Below are 13,472 nucleotides of genomic sequence, written 5' to 3'. Positions count from 1 at the left end.
GGCGAGTCTTAACCAAGGGATTTGGACATGTATCCTACTGTAGAGGGGTGAGGCTCTTGGTGCAACTACTTGTCCTACAGTTGGGCACCAGGCAGTGGGGAGGAGGTGCATATATCGGCTGGAGGTCACAGAGAATTTCTTTATAGATTTCTCCGTTTTATATGGGTCAAAATGAAGACCAAAGGGCAGAAGGAGATATGGGAGAAAGTTATGGGATTTGTTATCACATTTTCTATGTTTGTTCATATAAGATCAATAGGTCATTGAGAAGTCACTTTAAGCATAACCTAGATAGAAAGCAGATGGACTTCCCTGAATTAGATGGTTTTACACAATGATAATGGGCTACAAAATAGTTCACATATGGAATTTAGTGACTTTTCATACAATCGGTAATCAGTGCAGCCTAGTAATTATGAAATGTTCTAATGAAACGTTAGTAATTTAAAGTTACCGTAAGCAAAACCGTTAAACCATTTCATTAAGATTTGGTGCCTTCAGACTGGTAGAATCTATTTTCCTTTTCATGTAGCGCTCATGTAGCATTTATACTCTTATTTGTGACCAGGCCTTTTTGGAGGCGATTAACATATCTTCATAGAGTGTGGTGTGACACACAAAGAACATACGTGTGGCTTACAGCTCATATTTGAAAATGTATGGATAATGGGAATACATCACCGAAGGGGGAAATATAGAAACATAAAAACAATCACAGAAAACGGCCATTACTTACTGGGTAAGGAGTGCATATAGATGCATCCTCCTCTCACCATGCAGGTAGCTGACTACCAAACAGAGGAGCCAATAACACCTGTGCGGGACACCGATGAGACAGCCACTCACACTGCTTCTTGATATAGAGGGGGTGCCTGCTTGGTATATACTCGCAGCCACCTGATATATGTAGACCATTCTGATACATGTAGTTTACCATGTATCAGAATGGTCTGCCACTTTGTATCCACTCTGTGTGGGAGTATACACCAAGCAGCCACCCCGCTCTATATCAAGAGGCAGTGAGAGTGGCTGTCTCATCGGTGTCTCACACAGGTAAGTAATGCCCGTTTTCTGTGACTGTTTGTATGGATAATGGGAGTTCAAGCTAGACAATATTTTCATGCAATTGACATGTAATTTAAGTTATAGAAAAGCCATTAGTGGTGGGATAACAAATGTTATTGTCAAAAATTGTCCATCGGGAACTCCGATAGAAGTTAACAGAAGACCACCTAGGAGTTTGCTACCTCTACCAAACTTTTGTTGTCTCCTATTGACTTCTATGGGAGTGCTTGATGGGCTGTAAACTTATATCACAATAGATAGTGGTGAGATTTCTGTTGATTGGTGATTAGTAACTCAATAGCAGCCCATTTGATGATAGAGACTTTAATTATGCAGAGGTTCTTATTGCAGGACAAACATCTACTAGAAGTTGTTTTGCATTATGCCAGGGTTTATAGTCATGCAAGGGTCCAAATTAGGCAAAATGATTACTTTTGGTTTTCGCTAGACCTTCTAGTTCAATCCATTATGACTAGTAGTGATCTCCTACAACATTTGTGCTCTGTTCACTCTTCTGTCATGTATCCTTTCTTAACCCTTTCCAATCCACTGTCTGTTTTCCTACATTCTGATTGAAGCTTGTACAGCTCCAATGTCAGAAGACGTCCAACAGGGTATTCTCACCGTATATTGCCAGCCACTCCGCTACCAGAGCCTCTCTGGCACACAGCAGATGGCACAGTTGTATAACAGCAAAAAAAAAAAGCCTTTTAGGAAACCCTAAATCCAAAATTGGATTGGAAAGGGTTCATTTGATAAATATCTGTTTTCATATATGACCCAACAAATCTTGATGGTTCCCAATGACATATGATGACATCAGCCAGGTTTCTGTCAGGGTTCTGGTATTTTTGATAAAATGAGGCTAGGTTGCGCTTTCCATTCAGACATTACAAAATTCTTGCTCAACGTTCTTTTCTATCACATACGATTTCTTGCCAGGCCCCAGCAGCATCTGCTGTTGTAGTGCAAAACACCATAGGCTTTTGATCCATTATAGGTTTATAAAATTACTGAATTCTTGTTTCTGCTCTTTTTGTTTTGCAGTTTAAAGGATTTGATCCAAATCAGCTTTGTGTTGCAACGTTGCTGTTTGAAGGTGATCGTGAGAAGGTCCTGCAACATGAGAAACAAGTGTATGACATAGCTGCAAAGTTTGGGTGTGTATCATTGGATATCATATATATATATATACCTACAATTTAAATGCCCTTTCTCATTTATAGTAAAAGTATCTCATCCCAAATAAGCTGCCTGTAAATCACTCTTCCAATTTATATGGGCGCCCCAAATGTCCTATTTGACAAAGTTAAAGGAACGCTCCATTTCGTAGCCACTTAACATGAAGAGCATCTGTATTGGAAGAGAGGAGTACTTCATGTCCATCAGTGGTTGATTCCAGAGAAGAACCTACCTGTGAACATAATCTGTAACAGCCCATTTCTCAGGAAAAAATAAATAGCACTGCTGGTCTCTGTAGAATTCTGGCATTAAAATAAGATGTTTATGCAAATTATTAAAGTTTGCATTGAAATCTAGTGGGTAACAAGATGCAAAACCAAAAAAAGACTCATGTCCATCCAGTTCAGCCTATTACCCCTGATTGTTGATCCAGAGGAAGGCAAAAAAAAACCAATGAGTTAGAAGCCAATTTTCACCGTTTAAGGGAAAAAATTATTCCCTGACTCCAATCTGGCAATTGGAATCATTATAACATATAATATTGTATCGCCCAAGAAAGACGTCCAGGCCCCTCTTGAACTCTTTTATCGAATTTGCCATCACCACGTCCTCAGACAGAGAGTTCCACAGTCTCAGTGCTCTTACAGTAAAGAACCCCCTTCTATGTTGGTGTAGAAACCTTCTTTCCTCTAGACAGAGGATGCCGCCTTGTTGCCGTCACAATTCTGGGTATGAGCAGATCATGGGAGAGATCTCTGTATTGTAAATATAAAGATAATTTTAAAAATGTTTTCCAAAACCCAAAAAAAAAACTGGGGCAGGGGATGGGCAAAAAAAAATTCCATACTCGCCAGTTAGATTTTTCTACAGTGCAGCACTGCTGCTCCGCTCCCCGAAGCTCCTGCGGCTGCTCATTGTTCACGTGACTGCTGCATCCACACGGTGATACTACCATGAGCAACATATGACTGCTGAGGCCTCTGATTGACCACAGCAGTCATGTGATCAATGACTGGCAAATGACCACTTCCGGAGCAATGGGAGCCGAAGAGACTTATAATCAGTGACAAGTAAATAGTTTTTGTCCTATTCTCTGACCGGGCATTTTTTTCTTGATTGTTTCGAAGACCCGTTTTAATTTTATGCCCTCTCCTCACATGACCTGCAGGAATTGTATGGGTATAAAGCAGGTATGTATGATGAGGACTGCTAATTCAGACAAGCCAATATGTAGGAAGTTCCCTCCCAAGTCTATAGCTACATATGCAAAGATCTATGAAGAATGGAAGCTGTATTAATCACCCAACGTATTTCTAACACAAACTGATCTCCAGTAGCAAAATGAAAATGTGCCTTCCATAATATATATGGAGCTCCTATTGGGCATTATAATGACCTCCTTTTCGCAAGCAGCGGTACGGTTTTCTATTAAGTGCTTTAAATGTGAGAATATGCATATTCCATGCTATTAAGCATTTTGACGCTCAGGGCATGATTTCTAGCCCATGCTTTGAAAACATATTAAACGTGCATTCATTTGTCCTGTGTCACATACAGTGTTACAAGGGTGAGCGCTTTCACTCTCGCTCCTCGCTCGGGTGTATCGGTCTTGTGACACCACTGCTTCATTAATCAACACCATGAGATCAGAGGTAAAAGCGTTCAAGGGAGACATTGCTTTGGGGCAAATTATTTCATTGGTCTACTGTGACCTCCTGGTCTCTTCTGCCTGAGAGAGGATCTCTCCCAATATCATAAATATAGCTCCCCTTCCCCGTGGAGAGTACAGCTGAGGCTGGCAATGAACACTCTGTGCAATGCCTAATGAATATTAATTGTCAGTAGCTAAGGCTGTTCACATCCTACAGTCCCCAATCAACAAGGTTACTGTGATTACGGATATGTACTGAAGATTTTTTTGCTGACATTTCTACTTGTATTCCACTTTATTTTCTTTCTCTGTTTTATTTTTTTTCCCCTAGTTTTTTGGCATTATATTTATTACTTTTTGGCACATACTGCACCTTTTTATTGTGTCAAATAAAATGGGAATTATGCTGCAGAACACGCATACATAATCGTTGCTTGTGTAGAGATAGAGATATATATATATATATATATATATATATATATATACATATATATATATATATATATATATATATATATATATATATATATATATGTATCTATCTCTATTATATAAATTTTTTTATTATATATATATATATCATAGATTTTTTTTATATATTATAGATTTTTTAATTATATATAAAAAAATATATATATATATAATAAAAAATATATAATTAAAAAATCTAATATATATAATAAAAATATAATTATATATATATTATAGATTTTTTAATTATATATTTCATTATATATAATATATTTTTATATATATATATATATATATATATTTATTCTTTTGTTATATATTATATTTATTTTTTTATTATAATATATATTATATATAATAATTTATTAATACATTCTGCCGCTCCAGTACATGGGATGAGCCATCGGCCTGGATCAGCACCCTATTTACTTTCGAGTCTATATGTACGTTCTCCCTGTGTTTTTATGGGTTTCCTCCCAGCCTCCAAAAACAAATTAGAAGATTAAATGGCTTCCCATGGAGATGGCCATAGTGTGTGCGAGATAACAATATTAGATTGCAAGCTACACAGAGGGTAGGGACTGATATGAGTGATTAGTCTGTCACAGGGAAAGGAATTTAAAAATGTCTGTTGGTGCTACATGAGCAATATTAATATGTATAAGAAAAATATGTGAACCTGGCCTTACTGCATATCACCATGTGTGCTATATAATACAATTGTATGGTTTACACAAAAAGTGTGTACCAAAAACAGCAAAAGTAAAAGCCATACGTACTAAGGCCTGTTTCTAGACTGGACCAATGTTAAAGAGGCTGAACCAGAATCCATAAGGCAAGGGATAGCCTGCTGATCGGAGGGGATGGCCCACTACTCAGACCCCCACCAATCTTGACAACGGGGAGCCCGTGTCCCGCTCTGCCCGTCACTACGGGTTCACTTCTTCTTCAGTGACTTCAAAATGAATGGAGCGCTGCCAGGCATGACTAAGCCAAGTAGCAAGTGCTCCGATATATCTCTGGCGGTCGCATTGAAAATGGAGTGCCAACTCTCCATTCAGTCTCCGCTTCACTGAAGGCAGTCAGGGAGCCCGCAGTGAGGGGGAGAGTAAAAACGGGAACCCCGTTCTCGGAATCAGTAGGGGTCTCAGCCCCCACCGACCAGCAAGTTCCCTATCCTGTGACTAGGGGATAACTTGCAAGTCTCCTTTAACTTGGTGGATACAAATAAAATTATTTTTTTTTTTCAGTTATTGTTTTTTTCCCCATTTACTGCCAACCGCTCAGTCCCCTTGTGTACACAGCCTTCCTACAGCTGCACTTCTACACGGCGGTATTCTGGTCAGTATTCGCAACCCAAAACCAAGAATGGAACCAGCAGAGACAAAGTAGAATGGAAAGATCAGTATTGCTTCTGTTTATTGGTCCCACTCCTGATCTTGGTTTAGAGATACTGAAGCAACATACTGACCAGACTACTACAATGTGAAAGAAGCCTAAAGCGGTAAGGCTGTTAGTACTGACTGCCACTTTCAGGCGGAACGAAATATATGGAGTATGTTTTTGTATATCCAGATCTCTTGTAAGTGTCATTCTTGTAGCAGTTTGTCAACTTCATGAATGTAGTCTTAGTGGTCAGTCTGGTATATTGACTGATTTAAGGTGTTTTTTTCTTTTTCCTTGTGAATAACGATGAATCAAAGTTAATATTTAATTTTTTTTTGTCCACTATCGCTTAGAGTCCTATGCTTTAAAAAGGAAACAGAGTAATCAAGAAGATTTGATAAATAGTCAATAGCCCACCCCCTGTCAGTAATTGTTTTGTGCGGCTACAAAGGGACAGAAAACATTTCACTCCGGTAACAGGCTGAGTAATGACGGGGAGTTTTCTGTCCGTCTTCCTTGATGGATTACATGGCTGATCGATGAAAGCCCAGCAAATAAAATGGCATTTGCTCAGCCTGCCTTTTCATACCCCCCTTCCCAATTTCCCATTGAGTATCCAAAATTTGACACTCCATCTAGGTTTTTGGGATATTTCGGCCGAATTTCACTTTTTCTGTATTGGCCCATCTTTAGGCGATGAAGAAGAGAGTTGATGGATCGGTGCTCAGTGACACCGATCCACTGTTCTTCCCATTCTTCATATGTAGCTGCTTGTACATCATGAAATCATTTTATGTCACTAATGGTGAAAGACTGCATGGCGGGTAGGCAATTATACATGACATCAATCACTCAGAGGCCGCAATCATTTCTAGGGTAATTAAGATAATTATCTGGATTTTTTTAATACATATATTTATTTCACTTGCTACCTTCTTGGTCAGCTGTGTTCCTGGTTTATTTCACTTCCATTCCACATATTCTGCAATATGTGCGCAGGGTCTTGAGATCCTTGGAGTATAGTTTATGTATGTGTAATATATATTACACACACACTGTATATCTCTAAGTTGGGTTTGTGATGGGCAAAGTATTATTTTAGTTTTTTTTTTTAAAAAGTGCACATTTGTTCGAATTATTTCTTTATGTAGATTTTGATATAGAAATGTGTGCATGTTGTGTGAGCCAGAATTGCTTTGATAAGCCCAGACCCTCCAAAGTATTAAATAGATGGCCATTCATTTTAAAGGGCTATTTTTCTATTGATGACCGGCATCAATAGATGATCCTGGGAACCTGCAGCTTGGATCCCCACTGATCAGCTGATTCCTGGGACTGCAGTCACTGTGGTCAGCTCAGGAAGCGGAATGCACTGACTATAGCGCAGTGCCCCGGATTGGTACGGCAGTGTGGTTTCCACTGAATTCAGTGGGAGCTGTGCAGTGCCTTTTTGTATTTTGTGGCATTGCTTTTGAATTTTCAATTGCAAGATATAGACTCTGCTCACATTTGCTCAAAGGTTTCCATTTCTGATTTGTTCTGCTTGTTAACAGATTGAAACAAAATGAGATTAAAATCCCTACTGGAATCTAATTCGTTAACAGAAACCTTTTTCTTGGAAGATTCTGTTCTCTTATCAAAAATTAGTGTAATAGCTTTAAATTACATCAAATAGCTTTTTAATCAATTTATATGGATTGCCTATACGCGTGGCCATATCTAGTACTGCAGCTTGGACCATTCAAGTGCATGTAACTGAGCTGCAGTACCAGTTACAGTCACATATGTATGTCTCCTGCAGGGATGTGGACCTGGTGCTCCAGTGATCTTCTCTGCCTCTTTGTTCTGCTGATCATGTGAGGTTGCATGACTAGGACTCCGAATGATCATGTTTCTATGCGCTAACCTTTGGATAGGCCATCAATGTGAAATCCTGCAAAACGCCTCTTTCAACGTTTTTTTTTCTCCAAGGCTTTATCCTCGTTAGTACACTCATTATCAAACACCTACGAGTTGTCGGAATTGAATGAAACTTTTATATGTGTAACTATAGAATTAATATAAGTAAGTGATTACAATATCAATGCAAAAGGAGAACACTGGGGAACACAGTATTTAGTGACTGAGATCTTAGAACTTTATGAGGGGTATTTTGGGGTCATAGATTCTGAATGACATTAGTTTCTCTCCATCAAGTCTGCTTATCAAGATATGACATATGTCCATATAAATGAATGCATGTACACATATCGTATTATACATGTAACGACGGCCAATCAAAAGCTGAAGTTACAAAGATGAATCCCAAGAAGTCTAGAACATGAATAAAACAGAAGTTTCTTCACTGAGATGTCGATGAAACTGGATTTCTGTGATTTTCGGCAATGAGATATTCCTGGACATTCACGCTGGATGTTTCACCAGTAGTCCGCCATCATATGTGTATCCCATCTCCCGCAGTACTGTTTTTCCATGGTCACCAGTAGTCCGCCATCATATGTGTATCCCATCGTCCGCAGTACTGTTCTTCCACCGTCCTTATTTCCTGGTGACATCGTTCACCCTGTTCATCACTTACATCACCAAAACAGTTTTTTTTTTGTTCCTCAGTGTAATTTATTACGGAAAACAGAACACTTGAAGGGAGGCTCTAGTACCCTATTGCCGCCTCCTAGCTTGGATGCCAGATGTGATATGGGTGGGCATGGAGGCATACAGGTTCCATATGGTATCCTACGGCTTATTGGCCCACATTTGCTGTAACTGAGCCTTTAGATCATACAAACTCTTGGGTTGTCAAGGTTGGTGTCCCAGATGGTCCCATACATGTTCTATTGGTAATAAATCTGGTTACTGGGCAGGCCACATAAGTGTGGCAATGTTGTGGAGGCAATCCTGCAGGATGTCCTAAACATATGGCTGAGCTGTCATCATCCTAGGTCTACTAGGGGTGACCGACTGTCATATGCAATGGCCCTCCAGCTCATTACACCAGCAGTGCGGGCAGTGTGCCCCTCCACAGCAAAAGCAGGATTGAGGCACTCACCCCTAGGTCTTCAGAAATGAACATGGCCATAGTCTGTGCCCAAACTAAACCTGAATTTGTCACCAAAAACAACCAAGTTCCGCTCTGTAGCAGCCCAGTTTTGTTCACAACACCAGCGCAATCAGAGGGGACAGTGGGTGTCCAAGGCACTATATATAATGGGTGCCAAGAAACCAAATGTCCTTTAGCCAAGTGCCTGGAAATGGTTCCAACAGACAAAGGGCCTGTATTGATGACGCCACCTGTCTCCAGATGGAGAACAACAAAGCAGATTGCTCCTGCTTGTCGAACAATCAGATGATCCTCTACTGGTGGTCTGTCAAGGTTATCCTGGGCCCGGTCACCTTGTGTGTGTCCACTCACGCATCCACTGGTCCCAACACCTCCTAACAGTCTGGACCGAATGGTCAAGGTAACGGCAATTCGTCGATATGACCTTCCAGTTTCTCACATTCCAATAATACGCCCCTATCAAACTCTAACTGGACAAAACCTCTTTGATTGTGTTGTGGAGGTGTCCAGTGGTCAACAAGATCTATACAAGCGGAAAAAGAAGTCTACTACACACAAGTAGCCTCTGAGAGCCTTTTTATAGGACAGGGGTGGAACCACTTTTAGGGCCTCAGGTGCCAAGACTTCATCTAATCACACCACAACTCTAATCATTTGTATATCTACCTGAGATGTAACTGCATGCCAAGTTTTATAGCAAAACGACAACTTCTAGGGGGGCTGGATGGTTTTTTAAAGTGTATTAAGTCTGTGTGGTCCATTTATGATTCCTGTCATGGCTCTGTTAAAATCTGCCGCCAAGTCAATAATGTAAACTAGTGTTCTCCAACTCCAGTCCTCAGGGACCGGCAACAGGTCATATTTTCAGGATTTCCTCGGTATTGCCCAGGTAATTATAATTATGGTCGGTGCCTCAGACATTGCCACAGGTGTTCTTATCATAGGATATCCTGAAAATATGACCTGTTGGTGGTCCCTGAGGACTGGAGTTGGGGACCCCTGATGTAAACAGAACTTATGCACTGGTCATTAGCTGCCATGTAGTTTTATAACATAAGCCATTTTCTCTTTCATTCAAACTTGAATTCATGGTGTATTCATAAGTACAGCCATTGATACAAAACCCATAATTTTAGGAGATTGGGAAGGCCAGCTAGATAAAAATGTAATATAAGGCTGTTTAATGAGTATGTTCTAATATGTTGGTTTCACACATTCAATTTTTTTGAAAAACGCCATTGCAGTTTTTTGATCCAAAGTCAAAAGTAGATCTTGCAAGAAGCAGCATAACCACTATCGCAGCTGAATGTAAATGAATGCCTTCACGTTACTAGGAATCCAAACCTGCTGGATACCTTGCATCGGTAGGTGGTGGTAGTGCACGAGCGACACTGTAATGTTTGGCCACGCGATGTGTCGCTGTGCAGTCCTGTCTAAGTCTGTTATTAAAAAGGAAGGGGGAATATAATGAAGTTCTGGTTTGGCTCAAAAAACTGTATGAAAAAGTGCCGCAAAGAGTACGCAAGTTTTGAAAACCGTGCGGGAAACCCTTAGGGTGCCTTCACATGGGCGAGTGCAATATGAGTCCGAGAAACTCAGGACTGATATACTTGTAAACCCACAGTTTTTTCCTTCATTTAAGGTTGATGTGAAGAATACTTAGACATGTACAATGTACTTCGAGGATCTGTCATGTCACGACTCACTGACAACCGGTGACATCCGGTTTTCACCACTAACTGATGTCACCCATTGACAGTGAGTGGAGGAGACCGCCGACTTGACAGGTTTACAGTCCTGGAAGCTGGATCTAAGAGGAGCCCGTATGGGTGAACGCGAGTGAGTATAAAGACGGGCAGTGATAGTCAGCAAGGATATGCAGCCAGCCCTGCTGACAGTCACATGACAGGTGGGATTCAAACCTCCGTTTTCAGCCCCTCGAAATTGGTGGAGTTGAAAAATAATAGTTATATGCATCTTGAATAAACCTGTGTGTTCAAAAATGAGGAGCATCTCAATATGCAGGAAATCCTAAATTTTGGGAAATTTAAGGACTACGAGAAAAAAATCCTACCGTGTATTGTACTGCCATTTATTTTATCAGGGTATGTTGTCTTTTATTTTGATGATGTATACAGGAATATGCTAAAGTGCAGGTTACAAAATGCAGTTTTATGGCCCAAAAAACATCTTCCTTTTTAAAAATGGGTTATTAGGAATAAGATGAAGCTCCTCCTGGCTATAGAATCTTTGGAACGCTCAAAGCTTCGGTTTACAGCAGAAAGCTGATAAATTAGTTCCACCTAAATATATTGTAACACTGTTTTAATGTTGCGGAGTGCTTGTAGTCAGACGTCATTGTTTTAAGCTTTGTAAATGTGTTTGTGTATTTTTTCCCTTTGACTGCAGCATGTAACGATTGTGCATAAATACCCAGTTAATCATTGACCATCTTTTCAATTGCAGAGGTCTGGCAGCAGGCGAAGATAATGGGCAAAGAGGTTACATGCTGACATTTGTCATTGCTTACCTTCGGGTAGGTCGCATCTATTTTCCTCCCCTCATTGTCTGGTCACCAGTGTGAATATTGACATATTCTGACCCTAAGGAATATTGAGGGCTTTATAAAGGATCCCTTTAAAACTTGCTGCACGGTTTTATCTTTTTTTTTTTCCCTTTTAAGCAGATGCTGTCATCTTCTTTTACAGCTTTCCCTCTTCCCATAGAATACAAATAAAAGCATATTAGTTAAGGGTGTGCAGATGTTGGCTGCGATTGATAGGCAAGTTGTCAATTGAGAAGTCGGTGCATTATTTGGTACTTGTCCGGTCCACAATGAGTAACGGATTCCAAGAGATTTAATGCACTTGGTACACTAATTTACCCCCCAAATATTTCTCCCTTACCCACAGAACTTGCCTGCATATCGCACCAATTCCCTGTTTCTCACACACTCCGTAGGTCTCTTTTAGGTTTCGGCTTCTAAAATATCAACATCCCCTGTGCTCAGAAAAAAACTGTGTATGAGATAGATAGATACACAAACAGATAAAGTCAAAGACATAAGCATTGCAACGAAATGCCATAAAGTCAAAGCAATCTTATTTTCCCAATCACAAATTCCGGCTGCGAAAGTTGGACACTGAAGAAGATGGACCCGAGGATGCCTTCAAACTTTGGTACTGGCGGAAACTCCTACGAATTCCTTGGACCACCAAGATCACAAACAAAACAGTCCTAAATCGCATCAAACCAAAGTTTTCATCAGAGGGCAAAATTACGAAACGGACACCCTCAAACTTTGGCCACTAATGTGAGCTAGTTCATTAGAAACTCTGATAATGCTTGGATTGGTCAGCTGTAAAAGAAGAGCTGGCTGGACTGATATTGTTGAAAGCTTCCACCAACCTGCAAATGATGGAACTAAATGAAGCCATACAAAACAGAACTGCATGAAGAGGACTGCTCCATAAAGTTTCCAAAAGTCTGCACCAACCAAGCAAAAATAAATATATATACATGTGTGTATATTAGTAAATGTTATGCAACTTAGTGGCACAAGTTAAAAATATATCATTTAGGAATTATTGTATATTCTTTAACTTGTGAGATATAGGTTGAAAATACGAACATCATAAAGGGATGGCAGCATTTCATGCAATGACATGTAAAAAGTTTTTTTTATATACTTTTATAAAAAAGGCTACAATTTTCAATATTGAGTCGAAGAAACCAAACAAAAGTTTTGCGACAAAAATTAGGAAACCTATTTGTTAAAATTATTTAACCATTTTAACAAAAATAATGGTGTATAGTATACATGTCTGACATATATTTTCATTATAATCTAGTAAGATCTTGGATAACTTTTGAATTTGATGACTAGTATTGCAAACCAGTTTTTCCAATTTTTTTTCCCATTAATTCTGTCTTATTAGTAAAAGAACAACCTCCCAATTGACATCCAATATCATCCCACAAATGGTATATTACTTATTAACCTCCACCAAGCTGGATACTCATTTTACCGACCTGTGAAGGATGGAAGGCGGAGTCTTCCTTGATCCGGCTACCTGAACCACGTGGGGATTAAACCCGCAACCTTCAGGTCGTGAGTGAGAGCTTCAGACTGTATTTCTGCTGCCTTAACACTCTGTGCCACAAGGATGTAGCATGGGAGATGTACAGTGGGAGATTATGATGGTAATGAGGGACAACGATGACTATCATGGCTGTAGGTTAGAAAGCATTAGCATGTGTGATGGCTCTATCACAACAACATGAAGTATGCTCCTTCATTCCAACAACTAAGAAAACTGACTTGTCAACCTGCAGTTGTTGGGTAGCTGAGCCAAAATCACAGCGAGTAAGAATTTGAAATTAACCAGTACCCATAGTAGCACATCCACAAGAAAAACAAAAATATCCAGCGCACTGCCTCAAGACCTCATGAATGGGAGGCATCATCAAGATGACCAATATCTCCTCAAAGCATATTCACTAGATAACACATGTTTCAGTTCTGAGCGGGGGTCCTCTTCAGGCTTTTTTTTTTTTTTTTTTCGTACTACATGTGGTAACCTTATCCCAAATTATTGTGCGGAGACGCTGTTGATCTTCTATTCTGTAATGATTGCACACCTTGAATGGTATACAAGG

General features: G+C 39.8%; 1 protein-coding gene across 2 annotated transcripts in view; it reads left to right on the top strand.

Moving 5' to 3' along the window:
- Positions 1-13,472, top strand: part of AGPS (alkylglycerone phosphate synthase) — a 187,333-nt gene that overhangs the window by 137,083 nt on the left and 36,778 nt on the right. For both annotated transcript variants that reach the window (XM_066575785.1, XM_066575786.1), the window contains exons 14-15: positions 2,113-2,225; positions 11,280-11,349. In XM_066575785.1, the coding sequence (XP_066431882.1) occupies positions 2,113-2,225; positions 11,280-11,349 (183 nt within the window). The remainder of the gene's footprint in view (positions 1-2,112; positions 2,226-11,279; positions 11,350-13,472) is intronic.

The sequence above is a fragment of the Eleutherodactylus coqui genome, chromosome 8 (genome assembly GCF_035609145.1).
Source record: "Eleutherodactylus coqui strain aEleCoq1 chromosome 8, aEleCoq1.hap1, whole genome shotgun sequence".
NCBI lineage: Eukaryota > Metazoa > Chordata > Amphibia > Anura > Eleutherodactylidae > Eleutherodactylus > Eleutherodactylus coqui.
Note: the sequence above shows the minus strand (reverse complement) of the source record. Positions and strands in the feature narration are given on the sequence as shown.